Source organism: Ranitomeya imitator, chromosome 3 (genome assembly GCF_032444005.1).
Source record: "Ranitomeya imitator isolate aRanImi1 chromosome 3, aRanImi1.pri, whole genome shotgun sequence".
Classification (NCBI taxonomy): domain Eukaryota; kingdom Metazoa; phylum Chordata; class Amphibia; order Anura; family Dendrobatidae; genus Ranitomeya; species Ranitomeya imitator.
In genome coordinates this window covers 800,122,594-800,141,392 of record NC_091284.1, presented here as the reverse complement: position 1 = coordinate 800,141,392, position 18,799 = coordinate 800,122,594, and the positions used below count along the sequence as shown (strand labels likewise).

The following is an 18,799-nucleotide window of genomic DNA, read 5'->3' as shown; positions in this document are numbered from 1 at the left end:
AAAAGGCAGGATTCCCCGTTCATGCAAATATTATTAATATGATTGAGCAAGAGTGGGAACTCCCTGAGAAGCGCCTTAGTATGTCTTCTGAGATGAAACATAGATTTCCTCTAGAAGGTGACCTTGTCAAACTCGACATTCCCAAGGTGGATGTGCAGGTGGCCAGAGTCGCCAAAAGAACTGCACTCCCCTTTGAGGATGCGTCGCAGTTGAAAGACCCTATGGATAGGAAGATTGAGAGTCTCCTGAAGAAATCCTGGGAGTCTTCTTCCTCTGTCCTTAAGGCTAATATTGCTTCTACCTGTGTAGCGAGGACCCTTTCCTGCTGGCTGGAGAAATTAGAATTGCACATTTCTCAGGGTACCTCCAGAAGTGAGATGTTGGATTCTCTCCCTATCTTACATAAGGCTACTGGGTTTCTGGCGGATGCTTCTCTAGAATCCGTTAGAATTGCTGCCAGATCCTTAGTGCTCTCTAACTCTGCCAGAAGAGCCCTCTGGCTTAAACTATGGAGTGGTGACATCACTTCTAAGGCCAAGTTATGTGCCATCCCCTTTAAGGGAGACTATGTGTTTGGTCCAGCTTTAGACGACATTTTGGATAAAGCGACCGACAAGAAAAAGGCGCTCCCGGAGCAAAAACAACCAAGAAAACTGTTTTTTCGTGCCCCACTGTCTCAGCCCTCTCAGCCGAGGGGTAAAGGCAAGACCGGCAGGTGGAGCTATGCTAAAGGCAGAGGGAAAAATATCTTCGTCCCTCAACAACAGCAGCAGCAGCAACAGTCATTTCAGCAAGATAAACAATGACTCCGACCCGGTGGGGGGAAGACTCTCAAAATATGTGGATCAGTGGGAAAACATCACCAGCTCCCACTGGGTCCTCCAATGTTATCAAGGAGGGCCTATTGATCGAGTTAACTTCTCCCCCCCCCCCCCCTCAGGATCTAAAGATTACCACCCCCTCAATGAGGGATCACAAACTGCTAACACTGGGTCTCAGAGACCCTTTTAAGATCAAATGTGATCTCCCCAGTTCCACAATCAGAATGGGGTCAGGGACATTATTCCCGTTTATTCATGGTACCAAAACCATCGGGGGAAGTACGTATCATCATAAATCTAAAGGGTCTGAATCAACATGTAAAATATCGAAGATTCAAGATGGAGTCTGTAAAATCAGCCATTCCTTTAATACATCAGCACGCCTTTATGGCGACAATCGACCTGAAAGATGCGTATTTTCATATCCCTATTCACCCGAGACACAAAAAATATCTCAGGTTTGCGATTCAGGGGAATCATCAGGTGGAGCACTATCAGTTTGGAGTCCTTCCCTTCGGCATCTCATCAGCTCCGAGAGTGTTCTCCAAAGTAATGGCGGAAGCCGTGTCATTCATTCGGAGACAAGGGGTTTGTATAGTGCCTTATCTGGACGATCTGCTGATAGTGGCTCCCACCAAAATGACCCTGGTATCTCATGTATCAACCACATTAGAGATATTGAAGTCTCTGGGTTGAATACCGAACATAAAGAAATCCCAGCTTCAACCCTCAAAAACCAGAAAGTTTTTGGGAGTAATACTGGACTCAGAAAAACAGATGTCCTTCCTTCCAGAAGATCACAGACTACCATTAGTAGTAAAGGTCAAAAAATACAAGGAGATGAGATCTCCCACACTTCGGGAAGGAATGTCACTATTAGGCTCCATGACAGCCTGCATTCAGTCGGTGGCTTGGGCTCAAGCCCACTCAAGAATTCTCCAGACCCATGTGCTAGACAATTGGGATGGTCGTCCTGGCTCTTTAAACAAGAGGATTCACACTCCAGGTCGAGTGAAAGCATCCTTAACGTGGTGGATGAAGTCCGAAAACCTTCGCAGGGGTGTGAGTTGGATTCAATTCCCGTTAACCACGATCAAATCAGATGCCAGCAAGAGAGGCTGGGGAGCCATGATAAATCATGTTCCTTATCAGGGTCTTTGGGACCCGTCAATCAGAGAGAGATCATCAAACTTCCGAGAACTCAAAGCTGTGGAAGAAGCTCTCCTTGCAGCAAATCATCAACTCTCTGGACAACATGTTCAGATATACTCGGACAACATGACCACGGTGGCTCACATCAGGCATCAGGGCAGTACAAGATTCACCAGCCTAAAAAATATCTCTGCCCGAATCTTTGCCTGGGCCGAGAAACATTTACTGTCCCTGACGGCAACTCATCTAAAAGGTACTGCCAATTTTCAGGCAGATTATTTGAGCCGACAGGATATTCACCCAGGCGAATGGAGTCTGGATCGGCAAACTTTCAACTTACTGGTAAACAGATGGGGTCTCCCGGAGGTCGACCTCTTTGCTTCTCACCAGAATGCGAAAGTAGGAATATTTTTTTTCCCTGGATCCAAGAGGAAATCCCAGAGCAGTAGACGCCTTAGTTCAAGATTGGCATTTTCATCTGGCGTACGCTTTTCCGCCCATTCCGATTCTTGCAAAGGTGCTACGGAAAATTCGGATAGAAAAGACTCCAACTATTTTGGTTGCTCCATTTTGGCCCAAGAGAAGTTTGTTCAACCTGATTGTTCAACTTCAGGTGGACGGACCAATAATGTTACCGATAAAGGCCAATCTCCTTTCCCAGGGCCCAGTTCTTCACTCGGATCCTCAGAAGTGGAATTTAGTGGCGTGGTTTCTGAAGCCAATGTGCTGAGAGCGAAAGGGTTATCAAACCCTGTTATAGCTACTCTACAAAAATCCAGAAAACCGGTAACAAATGCTATTTATAATAAAATCTGGAAAAAATTTTCATCTTTTTGTCTGCCTAACCCTCCAGACCCTCTCAGGCCAGATATTCCTAAGATATTAGACTTTTTACAAAGAGGCCTAGAAATTGGTCTGAAACCCAGTACTCTGAAAGTCCAGGTCTCTGCGCTCAGTTCCATCTTTGATCAAGATCTAGCAGGACATCGCTGGATTAAAAGGTTCATGACCTCAGCAAACAGAATGAACCCTAGAAAGCAAGTTATAGTTCCTGCATGGGATCTCAATATTGTGCTTCAAGGCCTTACAGGTCCACCGTTCGAACCTTTGTCTACCTGTTCCCCACAAAATCTCGCCTACAAGACTGTTTTCTTGATAGCTATAACTTCAGCTAGAAGAGTGGGTGAATTACAGGCCTTATCAATAAGAGAACCTTATCTACTGGTTAGAGAAGACTCAATAGTACTCCGTCTTGATCCCTCTTTCCTCCCAAAAGTGGTCTCTGAATTCCATCAAGAGATAGTGTTACCAACCTTTTGCAATAATCCTGCAAACTCTGAGGAAAGAAAATTTAATACTCTCGATGTTAGACGTATCCTACTACATTATTTGGATCAAACCAGTGCTCTTAGAGTTGATCACAACCTTTTTGTCCACTCCTCAGGACAAAATAAGGGGAAGAAGGTAGCCAAGAGTACCATTGCTACATGGATTAAAAAAGCCATAACAGAGGCTTACCTTGCTCAAAATAAACTACCTCCGGTAGGAATCAAGGCCCATTCAACTAGATCTACGTCGGTCTCCTGGGCAGAGAGAGCAGGCGCATCTCCAGAGCAGATCTGCAGGGCAGCTACGTGGTCGTCACTCCATACCTTCTCCAAACATTATAGGTTGGATGTATTATCCAACAGAGATTTAGTCTTCGGCCGCAAGGTTCTTCAGGCCGTTGTCCCTCCCTAGTGCCAATTAGTTGGTATTCCTCCATATGCCGTCGTGGAAGGTGACTAGAGAAAATAGAATTATTCTTACCGTTAATTCGGTTTCTAGGAACCTTCCACGACGGCGCTAATTTCCCACCCTCTATATTTCCTGGATTAATTCTGGGACTCAGAAGGTAAACCGGTGCTATGGTTTCAGTTATAAGTCACTGGTGAATGGGAGGTGCTTTTAACCTCTCTTGTGTTTCCTGTTCCCCATTAGGGCAAAGAGACAACCTCCATATGCCGTCGTGGAAGGTTCCTAGAAACCAAATTAACGGTAAGAATAATTCTATTTTTTTCTACAAAAATTATCTTTTTGCCCCCAAATTTTTATTTTCACAAGGGTAACAGGAGAAATTAGACCACAAAAGTTGTTGTGCAATTTCTCCTGAGTACGTCAATACCCCATATGTGAGGGTAAACCACTGTTTGGGCGCACCTCAGAGCTTGGAAGAGAAGGAGCGCCGTTTTACTTTTTCAATGTAGAACTGGCTGGAATTGAGATCGGACGCCATGTCGCGTTTGGAGAGCCCCTGATGTGCCTAAACACTAGAAACCCCCGGCAGCTGAGACCCCAAAGATTTTCCGGGTGTCGGCCGACGGGTGCACTGCGCATGCGCCCGCCATTTTTTTGCCGGAAAAACATGGCGGCGCCACGAGGAGCATCGGGGGAGACAGGTGAGTATCGGGGATCCCATTTCTCTGTCCTCTGATGTGCGATCACATCGGAGGACAGAGAAATTAAATGGGAAATCGCGTTTTTGTTGGGTTTTTTTGCGATCGCTGGTAAACGGTTAATTACTGGCGATCGCAACCCGGGGGTCGGTAAAAAACCCCCCCGAATCATGTTCTCTGGGGTCTCGGCTACCCCCGGCAACCGAGACCCCAGAGAAAATCTGACTCTGGGGGGCGCTATTCAGTCTTTCCACAGCGCTGTTAATTAACGGCGCTGTGGTTTAAGTACCCTTAACTGCCACCGTTAAAAGGCGTATCGGCGGTCGTTAAGGGGTTAACCCTCCGTCAGGGGCAACTGATCTGACAGGCGCAGCTGACTTAGTTTCATTTCTCTATTTTCAGTGGTTTGTCTGGGAAACACCATCCTCCCAGGACCTTCCTAACTTTAACCCCTTTCTGACCTCGGGCGGGATAGTACGTCCGAGGTCAGATCCCCTGCTTTGATGCGTTTTTTTTGTGCCGACGGTCCGCCAAAGCACGACGCATCCGTCGCATGATGGATGCGACGTGTGGCAATCCGTCGCAATGCGTTGTCAATACAAGTCTATGGGGAAAAAAACGCATCCTGCAAGCACTTTTGCAGGATGCGTTTTTTCTGCAAAACGACGCACTGTGACGGATTGCAGTTAACGCTAGTGTGAAAGTAGCCTAAGGTACCTTCACATTAAGCGATGCTGCAGCGATATAGGCAACGATGCCGATCGCTGCAGCGTCGCTGTGTGGTCGCTGGAGAGCTGTCACACAGACAGCTCTCCAGCGACCAACGATGCTGAAGTCCCCTGGTAACCAGGGTAAACATCGGGTTACTAAGTGCAGGGCTGCGCTTAGTAACCCGATGTTTACCCTGGTTACCATTGTAAATGTAAAAAAAAACAAACACTACATACTTACATTCCGATGTCTGTCCCCCGGCCTCAGCTTCTCTGCACTGTCAGCGCCGGCCGTAAAGCAGAGCGGTGACGTCACCGCTGTGCTCTGCTTTACGGCCGGCCGCCGCTCACAGTCAGTGCGGGAAGCTGACGGCGAGTGGACAGACACCGGAATGTAAGTATGTAGTGTTTTTTTTTTTTTTTTTACATTTACAATGGTAACCAGGGTAAACATCGGGTTACTAAGCGCGGCCCTGCGCTTAGTAACCCGATGTTTACCCTGGTTACCAGTGAAGACATTGTGACGCCGATTCAGCGATGTCTGCGGGAGATCCAGCGACGAAATAAAGTTCTGGCCTTTCTGCTCCGACCAACGATGTCACAGCAGGATCCAGATCGCTGCTGCGTGTCAAACACAACGATATTGCTATCCAGGACGCTGCAACGTCACGGATCGCTAGTGATATCGTTGTTAAGTTGTTCAGTGTGAAGGTACCTTTAGTATTTGCTGTTTTTATTCATCCCAATTGTTTTTTTAGTTTGTTTTATGAATAGCTAGTGGATTTGTCATAGAAGGTTTTGTTAGAAATAAGAGTGTATAACACCCATTCTCTCTCTTGCTTCAGCTTTTCTTCTGAAATGGCGAGGAGAATATTTGACTTGTCCAATGCCCTTCATGTTGAGCAAGTGCAAAATATACTGCTTGATGATGATGATGAGACAGACCCCTTACAGCCAGAAGATTTAGGGGAAGAAAGTGACATTGATTCAGAAGATGATGTGGAAGAATGTCCAGAAGTGTCTGATACAGATGAAGATGGAGAGAGTGAGGAGGAGGCTCAAGACATAGAAACATATTATTTGGGCAAAGATAAAACCACAAAATGGCTAAAAAAGCCGCCCCCTAAAGGTTCTCGCACAGGCTCGCATAACATTTTGAGCCTCCTTCCTGGTGTCATCGGAACTGCACGGAATGCTAGAAATGAGATGGAATGCTGGAACTGTTTATTCACCGATGACATCCTGGTCACAATCGTGACATATACGAATCAGTACATGGACACCATAAGGGACAGTTTCATCAGAAAGCGAGATGTCAACCCTATTGATGTGATTGAACTGAGGGCGTTTATTGGTTTGCTATATCTTGCCGGCGCCTATAGGGCGAAGCGACAGAGTTTGGAGGAGCTCTGGGGTAGAGATGGGGACGGCATTGAGACATTTTCCTTGGTAATGAATATAAAGAGGTTCAAAATTATAATGCGGTGTCTTCATTTTGACGACAGAAGCACCAGAACCGGGCGAAAAAAATACGACCGGCTCGCTGCGATTCGTGAGATAGTTGAACAATTTGTGCAAGCCTGTCAAAAAAGCTATTGGCTAGGTCAAAATGTCACTATCGGTGAAATGCTCCTGGGATTTCGTGGCAGATGTGGCTTTCGGCAATATATCCCGTCTAAACCGAACAAATGTGGGCTAAAAATGTTTGCCCTTGCCGACTCCAGGATTCCTTACACCTACAATATGGAAGTTTACGTGGGGAAACAGCCGGCAGGTCCATATTGTGTAAGCAACGCCCCGAGCGAGGTGGTAAAGCGAATGGCGGAGCCTTTGTATGGGTCGGGGAGAAATATAACTGCGGATCACTGCTTTACTGATGTGGGTTTGATTGACTTTTTGAAATCCAAACAAATATCCTATGTGGGTACCGTGCGAAAAAATAAACCGCAATTGCCGCCACAGTTTATCAACGCGAAGGGGAGAGAACAATACCACAGTATGTTTGGATTTAGTGTTGGCAAAGTGTTAGCGTCCTATGTCCCACGCAAGACCCAAAATGTCGTCCTTGTATCCTCGCTTCACGATGACGACGCGATCGATCCTCGGTCTGAAGCCCAAAATCAGCCGGAAATGATAACGTTTTACAACAAAACCAAGGGCGGCGTAGACGCCGCCGATCAGATGTGCGCTACTTTCAGCGTGTGCAGAAATGTCAGGCGTTGGCCAATGGTAATTTTTTTCACCATGCTAAACGTGGCAGGAATAAATTCTCAAGTAATTTACCTAGGAAACCAGCTGGGATCACAGCGTCGAAGACTCTATCTAAAAACGTTGGCTCATGAACTGGTCATCGCCGAGCTTCGCAGGAGAAGTGCGAAAACGATCGGAATACCCTCCAGCATGCAAATGCGGCTGAGGAAATTCCGCACGGAACATGAACGCGAAGAATCGCCAGCTCCCCCACCACCCAAAAGACAGAGATGCCACACCTGCACTGTAGAGACAGGACTCCGGAGACTCACAAACTATGCATGTAAAAATTGCAAAAATGCGATTTGCCTGTCTCATGCAAAAATGATCTGCAAATCCTGCTCGTTGCTCTGCAAGTGTACAGGGGAACCGCTAACATCTGACAGTGACTGATTTTGAGCACAGTACTATTTCAGCAACCTTATATATATTTCTAGTTAGTAAACATTTTTTTTTCCACCTGATTATGTGTAATCTCATTTATTACATTCCTATTAAGGTAACTGATCACTTTTAGAGCATTGACATTTTTAATATAGCCAATTTTCTAGCCTGTGTCGGACAGGCGCAATGCCCCTAAACTCGTTATGAAACATATTGCCCCTGACGGAGGGTTAATAAAATCAGTGTTTTATCAGCAGGAGATTATCACTACACGACTAGATGTCTGGTGCCTCCTGGTCCAGCCACTCCCCCAGCACTGATTAGCACAGTGCTCACAGGAAGCTGCCAATCTGGGGTCATACACAGCTCAGCATTAAGAGCACTGCTAGAGCCGCAGAACAAAAACACTGATTGTATCACAACTGCACCAAGTAACCCAGCAAGTGACACGTTGCTGGAATCAGGGTCTCTGCTCCTACATCATGCCGTTCTCAGATTACTTGGCAATACCCTGCTGACAGATTCCCTGTAAATTATATGTTGTTAGCCCTGGCAGAGGTTTAAGCACCCTTTTTTGTGTTTCATCAAAATCTGCATCTATCAATAGAAGGAGAAAATATAAGAATCTATGTAATATATCTTATCAGATAAATCATCTTATTTCTCCACTTATGATCCGACACTACTTCTTCTCCCCCTCTTCTCAGCTTTTCATGCATGTTGATAAACTGCAAAAATCCACCTTTGTTAAAAAATAAAAAAAATAATCAACACAATGAAGTGGGTTGCTCTGCTTGTTGCTGTCTATGGAGCAAAGTGAGGAAGAAAGGCACAGACACACAGACCGTGCTGCTGCTTTCAGAGCTGGATTCACAGCTACACTGCTCAGTTCTGCTGTATAATGCTCTCCATGCTGCTGCTTGTGAACATGTGCTCCATAGAGACAGGAGAGCAGGAATCCCTCACATGTATGGTGGACGACATAGCAGCTATTCTATACCCACTAGCTCAGAGACAACTGAAAATTAGAGCTAGGAGGGGTATAGAAAATCGGAAGGAGGAAGATAAGCGATAAAACCACTGTCACTACGTAGCTGTGCAATATACTATGTGGCTGTGTCGGTTCTGTTATATACTACGTCGACTGTGCAATATACTACGTGGCTCTGTTATAAACTACGTGGCTGTGCCATAGACTCCGTAGCTATGCAATATTCTACGTGGCTGTTATATACTACGTTGCTGACCAATATACTACATACCTGTGCAATACACTACGTGGCTGTGCAATACACTACGTGGCTGTTATACACTACGTGGCTGTGTTATACACTACGTGGCTGTGTTACACACTACGTGGCTGTGTTACACACTACGTGGCTGTGTTACACACTACGTGGCTGTGTTACACACTACGTGGCTGTGTTACACACTACGTGGCTGTGTTACACACTACGTGGCTGTGTTACACACTACGTGGCTGTGTTACACACTACGTGGCTGTGTTACACACTACGTGGCTGTGTTACACACTACGTGGCTGTGTTACACACTACGTGGCTGTGTTACACACTACGTGGCTGTGTTACACACTACGTGGCTGTGTTACACACTACGTGGCTGTGTTACACACTACGTGGCTGTGTTACACACTACGTAGCTATGCAATATTCTACGTGGCTATGTTATATACTACGTTGCTGACCAATATACTACATACCTGTGCAATACACTACGTGGCTGTGTTACACACTACGTGGCTGTGTTACACACTACGTGGCTGTGTTACACACTACGTGGCTGTGTTACACACTACGTGGCTGTGTTACACACTACGTGGCTGTGTTACACACTACGTGGCTGTGTTACACACTACGTGGCTGTGTTACACACTACGTGGCTGTGTTACACACTACGTGGCTGTGTTACACACTACGTGGCTGTGTTACACACTACGTGGCTGTGTTACACACTACGTCGCTGTGCAATATAGTACGTAGCCTGTGCTATATACTACCTACATATTCTAGAATACCCGATACGTTAGAATCGGGCCACCATCTAGTTTACTTTTATAATCAGAGGGTGGGTGTTCTTAGCGCCTCATAGCTAGTAAAAGCGCATGTGATATGATTACCTATTTTGCAGCACAGGGGACCGATGTCTGATGTCCACCGACACCATGAAGCGGAAGGTGGCCAAATTGAGCGCCCTGCGGCTGAGCCCGAACGAGGAGGTGTCCATAATACAGCAGGAACGGGAGAGGAGGAGGAAGCTGCGCCTGCAGCAGGTGAAGGGATGATCATCGGCCGCTGACAACGTGCAGAGATCTGGTTTTACTTGAGATGTTTGGAGTTCTGCGTATGTGGGTACACTGTGTGTGCTGGAGGGATTGTGATTGTATCACAACTGCAGGTGCGTGTGTGGGAACACCGTGTGCGCTGGATGGAGGCTGCATGTGTGGGTACACCGTGTGCGCTGGAGGGAGGCTGCATGTGCGGGTACACCGTGTGCGCTGGAGGGAGGCTGCGTGTGTGGGTACACCATGTGCGCTGGAGGGAGGCTGCGTGTGTGGGTACACCATGTGCGCTGGAGGGAGGCTGCGTGTGTGGGTACACGGTGTGCGCTGGAAGGAGGCTGCGTGTGTGGGTACACGGTGTGCGCTGGAGGGAGGCTACGTGTGTGGGTACACGGTGTGCGCTGGAGGGAGGCTGCGTGTGGGTACACGGTGTGCGCTGGAGGGAGGCTGCGTGTGTGGGTACACGGTGTGCGCTGGAGGGAGGCTGCGTGTGTGGGTACACGGTGTGCGCTGGAGGGAGGCTACGCGTGTGGGTACACGGTGTGCGCTGGAGGGAGGCTGCGTGTGTGGGTACACGGTGTGCGCTGGAGGGAGGCTGCGTGTGTGGGTACACGGTGTGCGCTGGAGGGAGGCTGCATGTGTGGGTACACGGTGTGCGCTGGAGGGAGGCTGCGTGTGTGGGTACATCATGTGGGTACACCATGTGTGCTGGAGGGATTGTGACTGTATCACAACTGCAGGTGCATGTGCGGGTACACCGTGTGCCCTGGAGGGAGGCTGCGTGTGTAGGTACACCGTGTCCCCTGGAGGGAGGCTGCGTGTGTGGGTACACGGTGTGCGCTGGAGGGAGGCTGCGTGTGTGGGTACACGGTGTGCGCTGGAGGGAGGCTGCGTGTGTGGGTACACGGTGTGCGCTGGAGGGAGGCTGCGTGTGTGGGTACACGGTGTGCGCTGGAGGGAGGCTGCGTGTGTGGGTACACGGTGTGCGCGGGAGGGAGACTGCGTGTGTGGGTACACGGTGTGCGCTGGAGGGAGGCTGCGTGTGTGGGTACACGGTGTGCGCTGGAGGGAGGCTGCGTGTGCGGGTACACCGTGTGCCCTGGAGGGAGGCTGCGTGTGCGGGTACACCGTGTGCCCTGGAGGGAGGCTGCGTGTGCGGGTACACCGTGTGCCCTGGAGGGAGGCTGCGTGTGCGGGTACACCGTGTGCCCTGGAGGGAGGCTGCGTGTGCGGGTACACCGTGTGCCCTGGAGGGAGGCTGCGTGTGCGGGTACACCGTGTGCCGTGGAGGGAGGCTGCGTGTGCGGGTACACCGTGTGCGCTGGAGGAAGGTTGCGTGTGCGGGTACACCGTGTGCCCTGGAGGGAGGCTGCGTGTGCGGGTACACCGTGTGCGCTGGAGGGAGGCTGCGTGTGCGGGTACACCGTGTGCCCTGGAGGGAGGCTGCGTGTGCGGGTACACCGTGTGCCCTGGAGGGAGGCTGCGTGTGCGGGTACACCGTGTGCCCTGGAGGGAGGCTGCCTGTGCGGGTACACCGTGTGCCCTGGAGGGAGGCTGCCTGGGCGGGTACACCGTGTGCCCTGGAGGGAGGCTGCCTGGGCGGGTACTCGGCTGCCCTAATCTGTGTACTTTGGTACATGTGAGATATAGTAGATATTCTGGGGCTCTCAGAGCTCGGACCCCTCCCAGTGCCATTAGGCTTTAACCTCCTAACTGTCTTTCTAGGTCAGGGAGCAGGAGAAGTTAATCGCTCAGCAGATCCGCCAAGATGTTAAGGAAAGAAGAGATCAGCAGCTGCAGCAATTAGCGGAAGACCTGAGAGCCAAGTGGGAAGCCGCCCAGGCTGAGAAGCTACAAGCCCTGGAGAAGATCTACCTGCGCACGCTGAGCGCCATCGGGGAAGGACACAGACAGGCCAAGGAAAACGTGAGACCCCCAGCCTAATGGAATGGGACCCCTACTGACTGTGTCACTGAGCGTGAGCTATTGTGCGCTGTTATCAGCCGGATCGGGCTGGGCAGAGATGGGATAGTCCTGTGTGTAGGACCAGGTGTCCGACATTGGCTTTGTAATATCCATTATAACCCTAATCAGGCCTTATTATAATGCGATATCCTGCCTATGCTGGTACTTGTTGTTCCTCAACACAGGAGAGCATGAGTCTTCTTTTTCTTCCTGATTCTTACTTCATCTCTTATCCTGCAGAAGCAGCTACAAGTAATCCTCCTCCGCTGCCGCTTTGGCTAAATCCTGTTTTTGTAGTCGAGGGATTAATTTGCCATTACTCTGTCGCCTCATTGGGGGACACAGGACCATGGGTGTTATGCTGCTGTCATCTAGGAGGCGACACTATGCATAATCTGAAAAAGATTAACCGTGGCTCCTCCTCTGCAGTATTCACCCCTGGACGGTGTCAGCCTTCTCCAGTTTTTTGCTTAGTGTCGCATAGGAGGCACACCTAAGATTTTTTACTCCGTTTTTTTCCGACGGATTACAGATGAAGAAAAGTGGGTCTCCTGTGAGACTCCCGGCATGGCTCCTTCCTCGGCCCCGGTTGAAGTCGAGATGGCTATTCCCTATGTTGCTCCTTCCCCAGTCCCTCGGGTGCTGGTTCGAAGTTGAGACCCCCCTCCTTCCCCAATTCCTTTTGGTTTCTGGGTTGAGGGCGAGGATGAAGCCCCCTGAAGGTCATAGCAGCACCCTCCCTAATCCCTCTGGGGGCATTAGGTTGAGACGCCTCAGGTAGGGCCTGCACAGGCAGCACTCTACAGGTCCCAGCAATGGGCCAGCACACTGCACCTGCATCCAGGGACCCCAGCCCAGCTGCGGGCTCCTGTCGGGGCCGGGGGGAGTGCAGGCAGGCATGGCACAGTAGAGACACAGGGCTCCCTGCGCCCCTGTCTCTGCGGCAGCACCAGCTCTATAGTGCCTCAGGGGGACCCCTCACAGGCCCCCCCTTCCGCTTATAGTCCCACCGCTATCCTGCTTTTAAATCCGGGGGGGGGGGTCAGGTTCAGATCCAACCCCCTCCCGGACTTTCGCGCCAGGTCGGAACCTTTCTGGGCATCAGGCATCTAATTTAGGTCATGACTTCGGCCTAGCTGAAGCCGCCGCCTCCTCTCCGCCCCCCGGATGACAAATATGACACTAGAGTGTCATAGAGGGGGCGGATCGAGACAGAAAGGGTGCGTTTTTACACAGCTTTGCCGCCTTTTTCTCAGCTCTCCGCCCCCTTCTCCCCCTTCCTCTTCCCCTCGGCGGATTAACCCTGCTTCTCCCAGTCAGTAGGACCAGGCCAGCCAGTCTCCGGGGGGGCACAGGACTGTGGATCTTCAGCGCTGTACCTAGGGGCAAACTGGTGGGGTAAGATCACAGCTGGGTTGTTTTACTCGGCAGTGAATCCATATCTCCTATAAGGCTCCCCTATAGGTTCCTCTGCATAGCTACCCCTGTAAGGTCCTCTGCATAGCAGCCCCTCTGCACTCTGTGCACTATGCTGGGCTCAAGGACCAAGAGAACCAGGCAGGACTGCTATTATGCATTCTGCACAGCCTGCAGGACCGCTCTCCCCAGTGGCAGCACGTACCCGCACTGCCAGGACTGCATCCCGACTACTGTGTCAGAGCCCCATGAAGCCCCTGCTAATGCTTCGGTGTCTAATGCCACGCCGGAATGGGTCACTCAGATGTCGCAATCTATGACGCAGCCTATAGATAACCTAACCTCCACATTGCTTCAGGCTCTGCAGAGTCATGCCTCGGCTATGACCGTTACCCAGCAAAGGGAGAGCTTGTCTCGGGGACAGGACGACCCTGGCACATCCACGTCTAGGTCAGGACGCAAGCGGACCCATAGGTCAAGTCCATCTGCGTCATTCCATAGCACACGGTCATCCCCTTCTAGGGAGAGACACCGTAGTGCCAGGTCATCTAGACCGTCCCCTTCCAGGGGCAGACAATGCAGATCTCCGCAATCCCCGACCAGAGAAGGCCTCCGCCCCAGCTCACCCAGCAGGGGACGCCTCAGTGATACACAGGATTCGGAAGGCATCTGTGACTCCGACTCAGACAAGGAAACGGAGGGGTCCCTGATCCCAATCCCTCCTAGCAATACAGCGCTAGTTGAGGACTTAATCTCTTCCATCCATTGGGTGCTGGACATTTCTGAGGCTCCAGAACACAAGATTTCCTTTGAAGGACCTCTGAAGCCGCCTAAGGTTTTCTCTAACCACCCAGAGTTTAAGGCGGTCCTTAAAGGGCCACTGTCACCCCCCTCCAGCCGTTAAACTAAAAGAGCCACCTTGTGCAGCAGTAATGCTGCATTCTAACAAGGTGGCTCTTTTAGTTTTTTGTTCATGTATTCCCAAAATAAAGCGCTTTGAAACTTATCCAAAATACCTCTTTTTGTCCATGGAGGCGGGTCCTCACTCCCCAGCTTGAAACGGTACTCTGCCGTCACTCACATCTTCAGGGGCTTTCGGTGCCGCCCCCTCCGCGCTTTTTTCGCTTCAAAACCGGCGCCTGCGCTATGTACAACAGTGTGGGGCAGTAAGCTCTGGCCGTCTGACGTCCCAGCCAGGCTTGCACACTGCGCCTGTGCGGCTGCCCTGCCTATGAATCCCAGCCCCGCACTCTGCATAACACACTGCGGGGCTGGGATTCCCAAGGTGGGCGGCCGCACTGCCCGCACAGGCGCAGTCTGCAAGCCTGGCTGGGACGCCAGACGGCCAGAGCTTACTGCCCCACACTGTTGTACACAGCGCAGGCGCTGGTTTTGAAGCGAAAAAAGCGCGGAGGGGGGCGGTGCCGAAAGCCCCTGAAGATGTGAGTGACGGCAGAGTACCGGTTCAAGCTGGGGAGTGAGGACCCGCCTCCATGGACAAAGAGAGGTATTTTGGATAAGTTTCAAAGCGCTTTATTTTGGGAATACATGAACAAAAAACTAAAAGAGCCACCTTGTTACAATGCAGCATTACTGCTGCACAAGGTGGCTCTTTTAGTTTATAACGGCTGGAGGGGGGGTGACAGTGGCCCTTTAAAAAGCAGCTCTCACAGCCTGAGGAAAAAAAATCGCTAATCGCAAATATCTGGAGGCAAGGTACCCCTTACCGCAGAAAGATACCAAGGAATGGACAGACCCACCCGAAGTGGATCCCCCAGTCTCTAGACTAGCAGCACAGACCCTCCTTTCACTGCCAGATAGCTCAACCCTCAGGGACACAACAGACCGGCAGGTAGAACGCATGGCTCGTTCAATTTTCGAGGCTGCGGGGGCATCCCTGGCTCCCTCATTCGCTTCAGTTTGGGCTGGGCAAAAATTTACAAGCTGGCCTCCAAGCAGCTGTCGGACCAAGCGGTTCAAATAGCAGTCATAGCAGATTACATGCTTCATGCAGCTCTGGATTCAGCAAGGGGTGTAGCGGGGATAGCATCAAACGCTATCACAATTCGACGTATCCTCTGGCTGCGGGAATGGAAAGCGGACGCAGCCTCAAAGAAGTCCCTCACGCACCTCCCCTACCTCAGTGGGCGACTTTTCAGTGAACAGTTGGACACAATGATATCCAACGCCACCTGGGGTAAGAGTACCTCTCTTCCCCCAACTGAAACCTAAACGCACTTACAAGAAGCGTAACCAAACTCGATTCCGATCCTTTCGGAACTCCTCGGGCCGGTCGGTCTCGCGTCCAGCACAAAATCGTAACCTTTCCCCACGCAGGGACAACTCACGATCGACGCAAAGGTCGGACAAGACCTGGCAGTCAAAAGCAGGCCAACCTAAGCCCAGAGGAGGAAAATCTCAGACTTTCTCTTCATCATGACTCACGGACTCCGGAAGACACCACACCCGTAGGCGGCGACTTTTGCTCTTTCATCAAGTCTGGCTGCCTATTACAGAAGACAGGTGGGTCAGGGAACTAGTGTCCTCCGGATACAAGATAGAGTTCACCTCCAACTTACCAGACCGATTCTTCCTCTCTGTCCCCCCAAAACCACCAGCCAAGGCTCGTGCCTTCCGACTAACAGTCTCCTCGCTTTTTCAAGCAGGAGTCATAGTACCGGTCCCCACGGCCGAGCGCTTCCGAGGGTTCTACTCCAATCTATTCCCCAAGAAAGGAGACAGCGTGTGGCCCATACTGGACCTAAAACAGCCCAACAAATATGTACGGGTCCGTCACTTCCGCATGGAGTCCCTTCGGTCCATCATTGCGTCCATGGAGAATGGAGAATATCTCGCCTCCATAGACATACAAGACGCATACCTGCATATACTGATTGCACCTTCCCATCAGAGGTTTCTCAGATTCGCAATCGACCAGGACCACTACCAGTTCGTGGCTCTCCCGTTCGGACTTGCCACGGCTCCCAGAGTGTTTACCAAAGTCATGGCAGCCACCATGGACGTCCTGCACTCCAGAGGCATAGTAGTTGTTCCATTCCTGGACGATCTACTTATCATGGCTCCCACCTTCAAGGACTGAGAGCTCAGCGTTTCAATCACAATCGACACCGAGTCGCATGGGCTGGTTAGTCAACCTACAAAAGTCATCACCAACCCCGAGTCAGTCTCTGACCTTCCTGGGAATGCTATTCAACACCTCCAGGGGTCTAGTGCTCCTTCCCAAGGACAAGGCACTGGCTCTCCGCCTAGGAGTTCGCACTCTCCTCAGCAAACCCCCTCGATCTCTCCGGTTTGCCATGAGAGTCCTCGGCAGGATGGGGGCAGCAATAGAAGCGGTCCTTTTTGCCCAGTTTCACCTCAGGCCTCTCCAACTAGCCATTCTCAAGTCCTGGGACAAGAACCCTTTCTCTCTCGACAGGGGAGTTCCGGCTAACATCGTCAACCAGGAGGTCCCTGCACTGGTGGCTCAAGCCAACCTCGCTAGCAAAGGCGAAATCCTTTCTCGCAGGTCAATGGAAGGTTCTGACCACCGATGCGAGCCTGACCGGTGGGGTGCAGTGCACCTACACCACAGGGCAAGTGGTCCCCAGTGGAAGCGACCATGCCCATCAACATCCTGGAAATTGGTGCCATCCTACTGGCATTGAGGGCCTTCCATCACTTACTGGCAGCCTCTCACATCAGAATACAGTCGGACAATGCCACGGCTGTGGCATATGTGAATCACCAAGAGGGGACACGCAGTACCCAGGCGATGCGATAAGTGTCACTGGGCGGAGGGCACAGGGTCGGTTCTCTCGGCGGTCCACATTCCAGGTGTGGACAACTGGGAAGCAGACTTCTTCAGCCGACAAGGACTAGATTCGGGAGAGTGGTCTCTCCATCCTGAAATATTTCGCCAGATCTGCCATCGCTAGGGGACCTTGGATGTGGACCTAATGGCATCCCACTTCAATACCAAGGTCTCCAACTTCATGGCCAGAACACACGATCCGCGGTCGCTCGGAGCAGACGCTCTGGTTCAGGACTGGACCCAGTTCCAGCTTCTGTACATTTTTCCACCTCTCCCCCTGATATCCAGAGTGGTGAGGAAGATCAAGCAAGAGGAAGTTCCAACCATCCTAATTGCACCGGACTGGCCCAGACATTCATGGTACGCCGACATCGTACAACTTACAGCAGACGCCCCCTGGCACCTCCCCGACCGCCCGGATCTTCTATCACAAGGCCCGTTCTACACCCAGAAATCAGGGGCCCTCAATTTGATGGCGTTGCGCTTGAAACCTTGGTTCTAACCCAGGCAGGGCTCTCGCCGGACGTCATTAGGACCATGATCAGGGCACGGAAGCCAGCCTCTGCCAAGATTTTTTTACCGTACCTGGAAAGCTTTCTTTACTTGGTGCAAATCTCGTGGCCAGACCCCATTCCCTTATTCCCTCCCCAAACTACTTGGTTTTCTCCAATCTGGTCTGGAGGCCAGGCTGTCCCTGGGCTTGCTTAAGAGCCAGGTGTCAGCCCTCTCAGTGCTTTTTCAAAGGCGCATTGCTACCAAGCCGCAAGTAAGGACTTTTCTTCAGGGGGTTTCCCGGTTGGTTCCCCCCTACAGATGACCACTAGAAACGTGGGACCTCAACCTGGTCCTGACAGCATTGCAGGAACCACCCTTCGAGCCCCTTAGGGAGGTCCCGCTCCGCCTTCTCTCCCAGAAGGTGGTTTTCCTGGTGGCAATCACCTCGCTACGCAGGGTGTCTGAACTGACGGCACTCCTGCAGACGGCCCTTCCTGTTTTTTTTCACCAGGAGAAGGTAGTTCTCTGTACGGTCCCATCCTTCCTTCCGAAGGTTGTGTCCAACTTCCACCTCAATGAGGAAATTTCACTGCCATCCCCTTGTCCGATCCCGGTTCATAGTGGAGAAGGCTCTGCATACGCTTGACCATGTCAGGGCATTGCGTATATATGTGTCTAGGACTGTCTCCTTCCGGAGGTCTGATTCTCTTTTCCTTCTTCCGGAAGGTGGCTACCCTTGCCAGGTGGATCAAATCCACCATACAAGAGGCCTACCGCATTAAGAATTCTCCTCTTCCAGCCGGTATTACGGCGCACACTACACTGGCGGTAGGGGCCTCCTGGGCCATTCGGCACCAGGCTTCGGCACAAGAAGTGTGTAAGGCGGCCACTTGGACTAGCCTACACACGTTTACTAAACGCTACAGGGTTCATACCCAGTCCTCAGCGTACGCGAGCCTGGGTAGATGTGTTCTGCAAGTGTAGGGGCCTGTCTGCACAATATTTGTCCATTGCTTCCCACCCAGGGACTGCTTTGGGACGTCCCATGGTCCTGTGTT

At 51.1% G+C, this 18,799-nt stretch overlaps 1 protein-coding gene across 3 annotated transcripts in view; it reads left to right on the top strand.

Moving 5' to 3' along the window:
* Window positions 1-18,799, top strand: part of CEP295 (centrosomal protein 295) — a 90,281-nt gene that overhangs the window by 12,896 nt on the left and 58,586 nt on the right. For 2 of the 3 annotated variants that reach the window (XM_069759228.1, XM_069759227.1), the window contains exons 2-3: window positions 9,901-10,042; window positions 11,777-11,977. In XM_069759228.1, the coding sequence (XP_069615329.1) occupies window positions 9,920-10,042; window positions 11,777-11,977 (324 nt within the window). In that variant the 5' untranslated portion in view covers window positions 9,901-9,919. The remainder of the gene's footprint in view (window positions 1-9,900; window positions 10,043-11,776; window positions 11,978-18,799) is intronic. The other variant, XM_069759229.1, reaches the window with a different exon arrangement.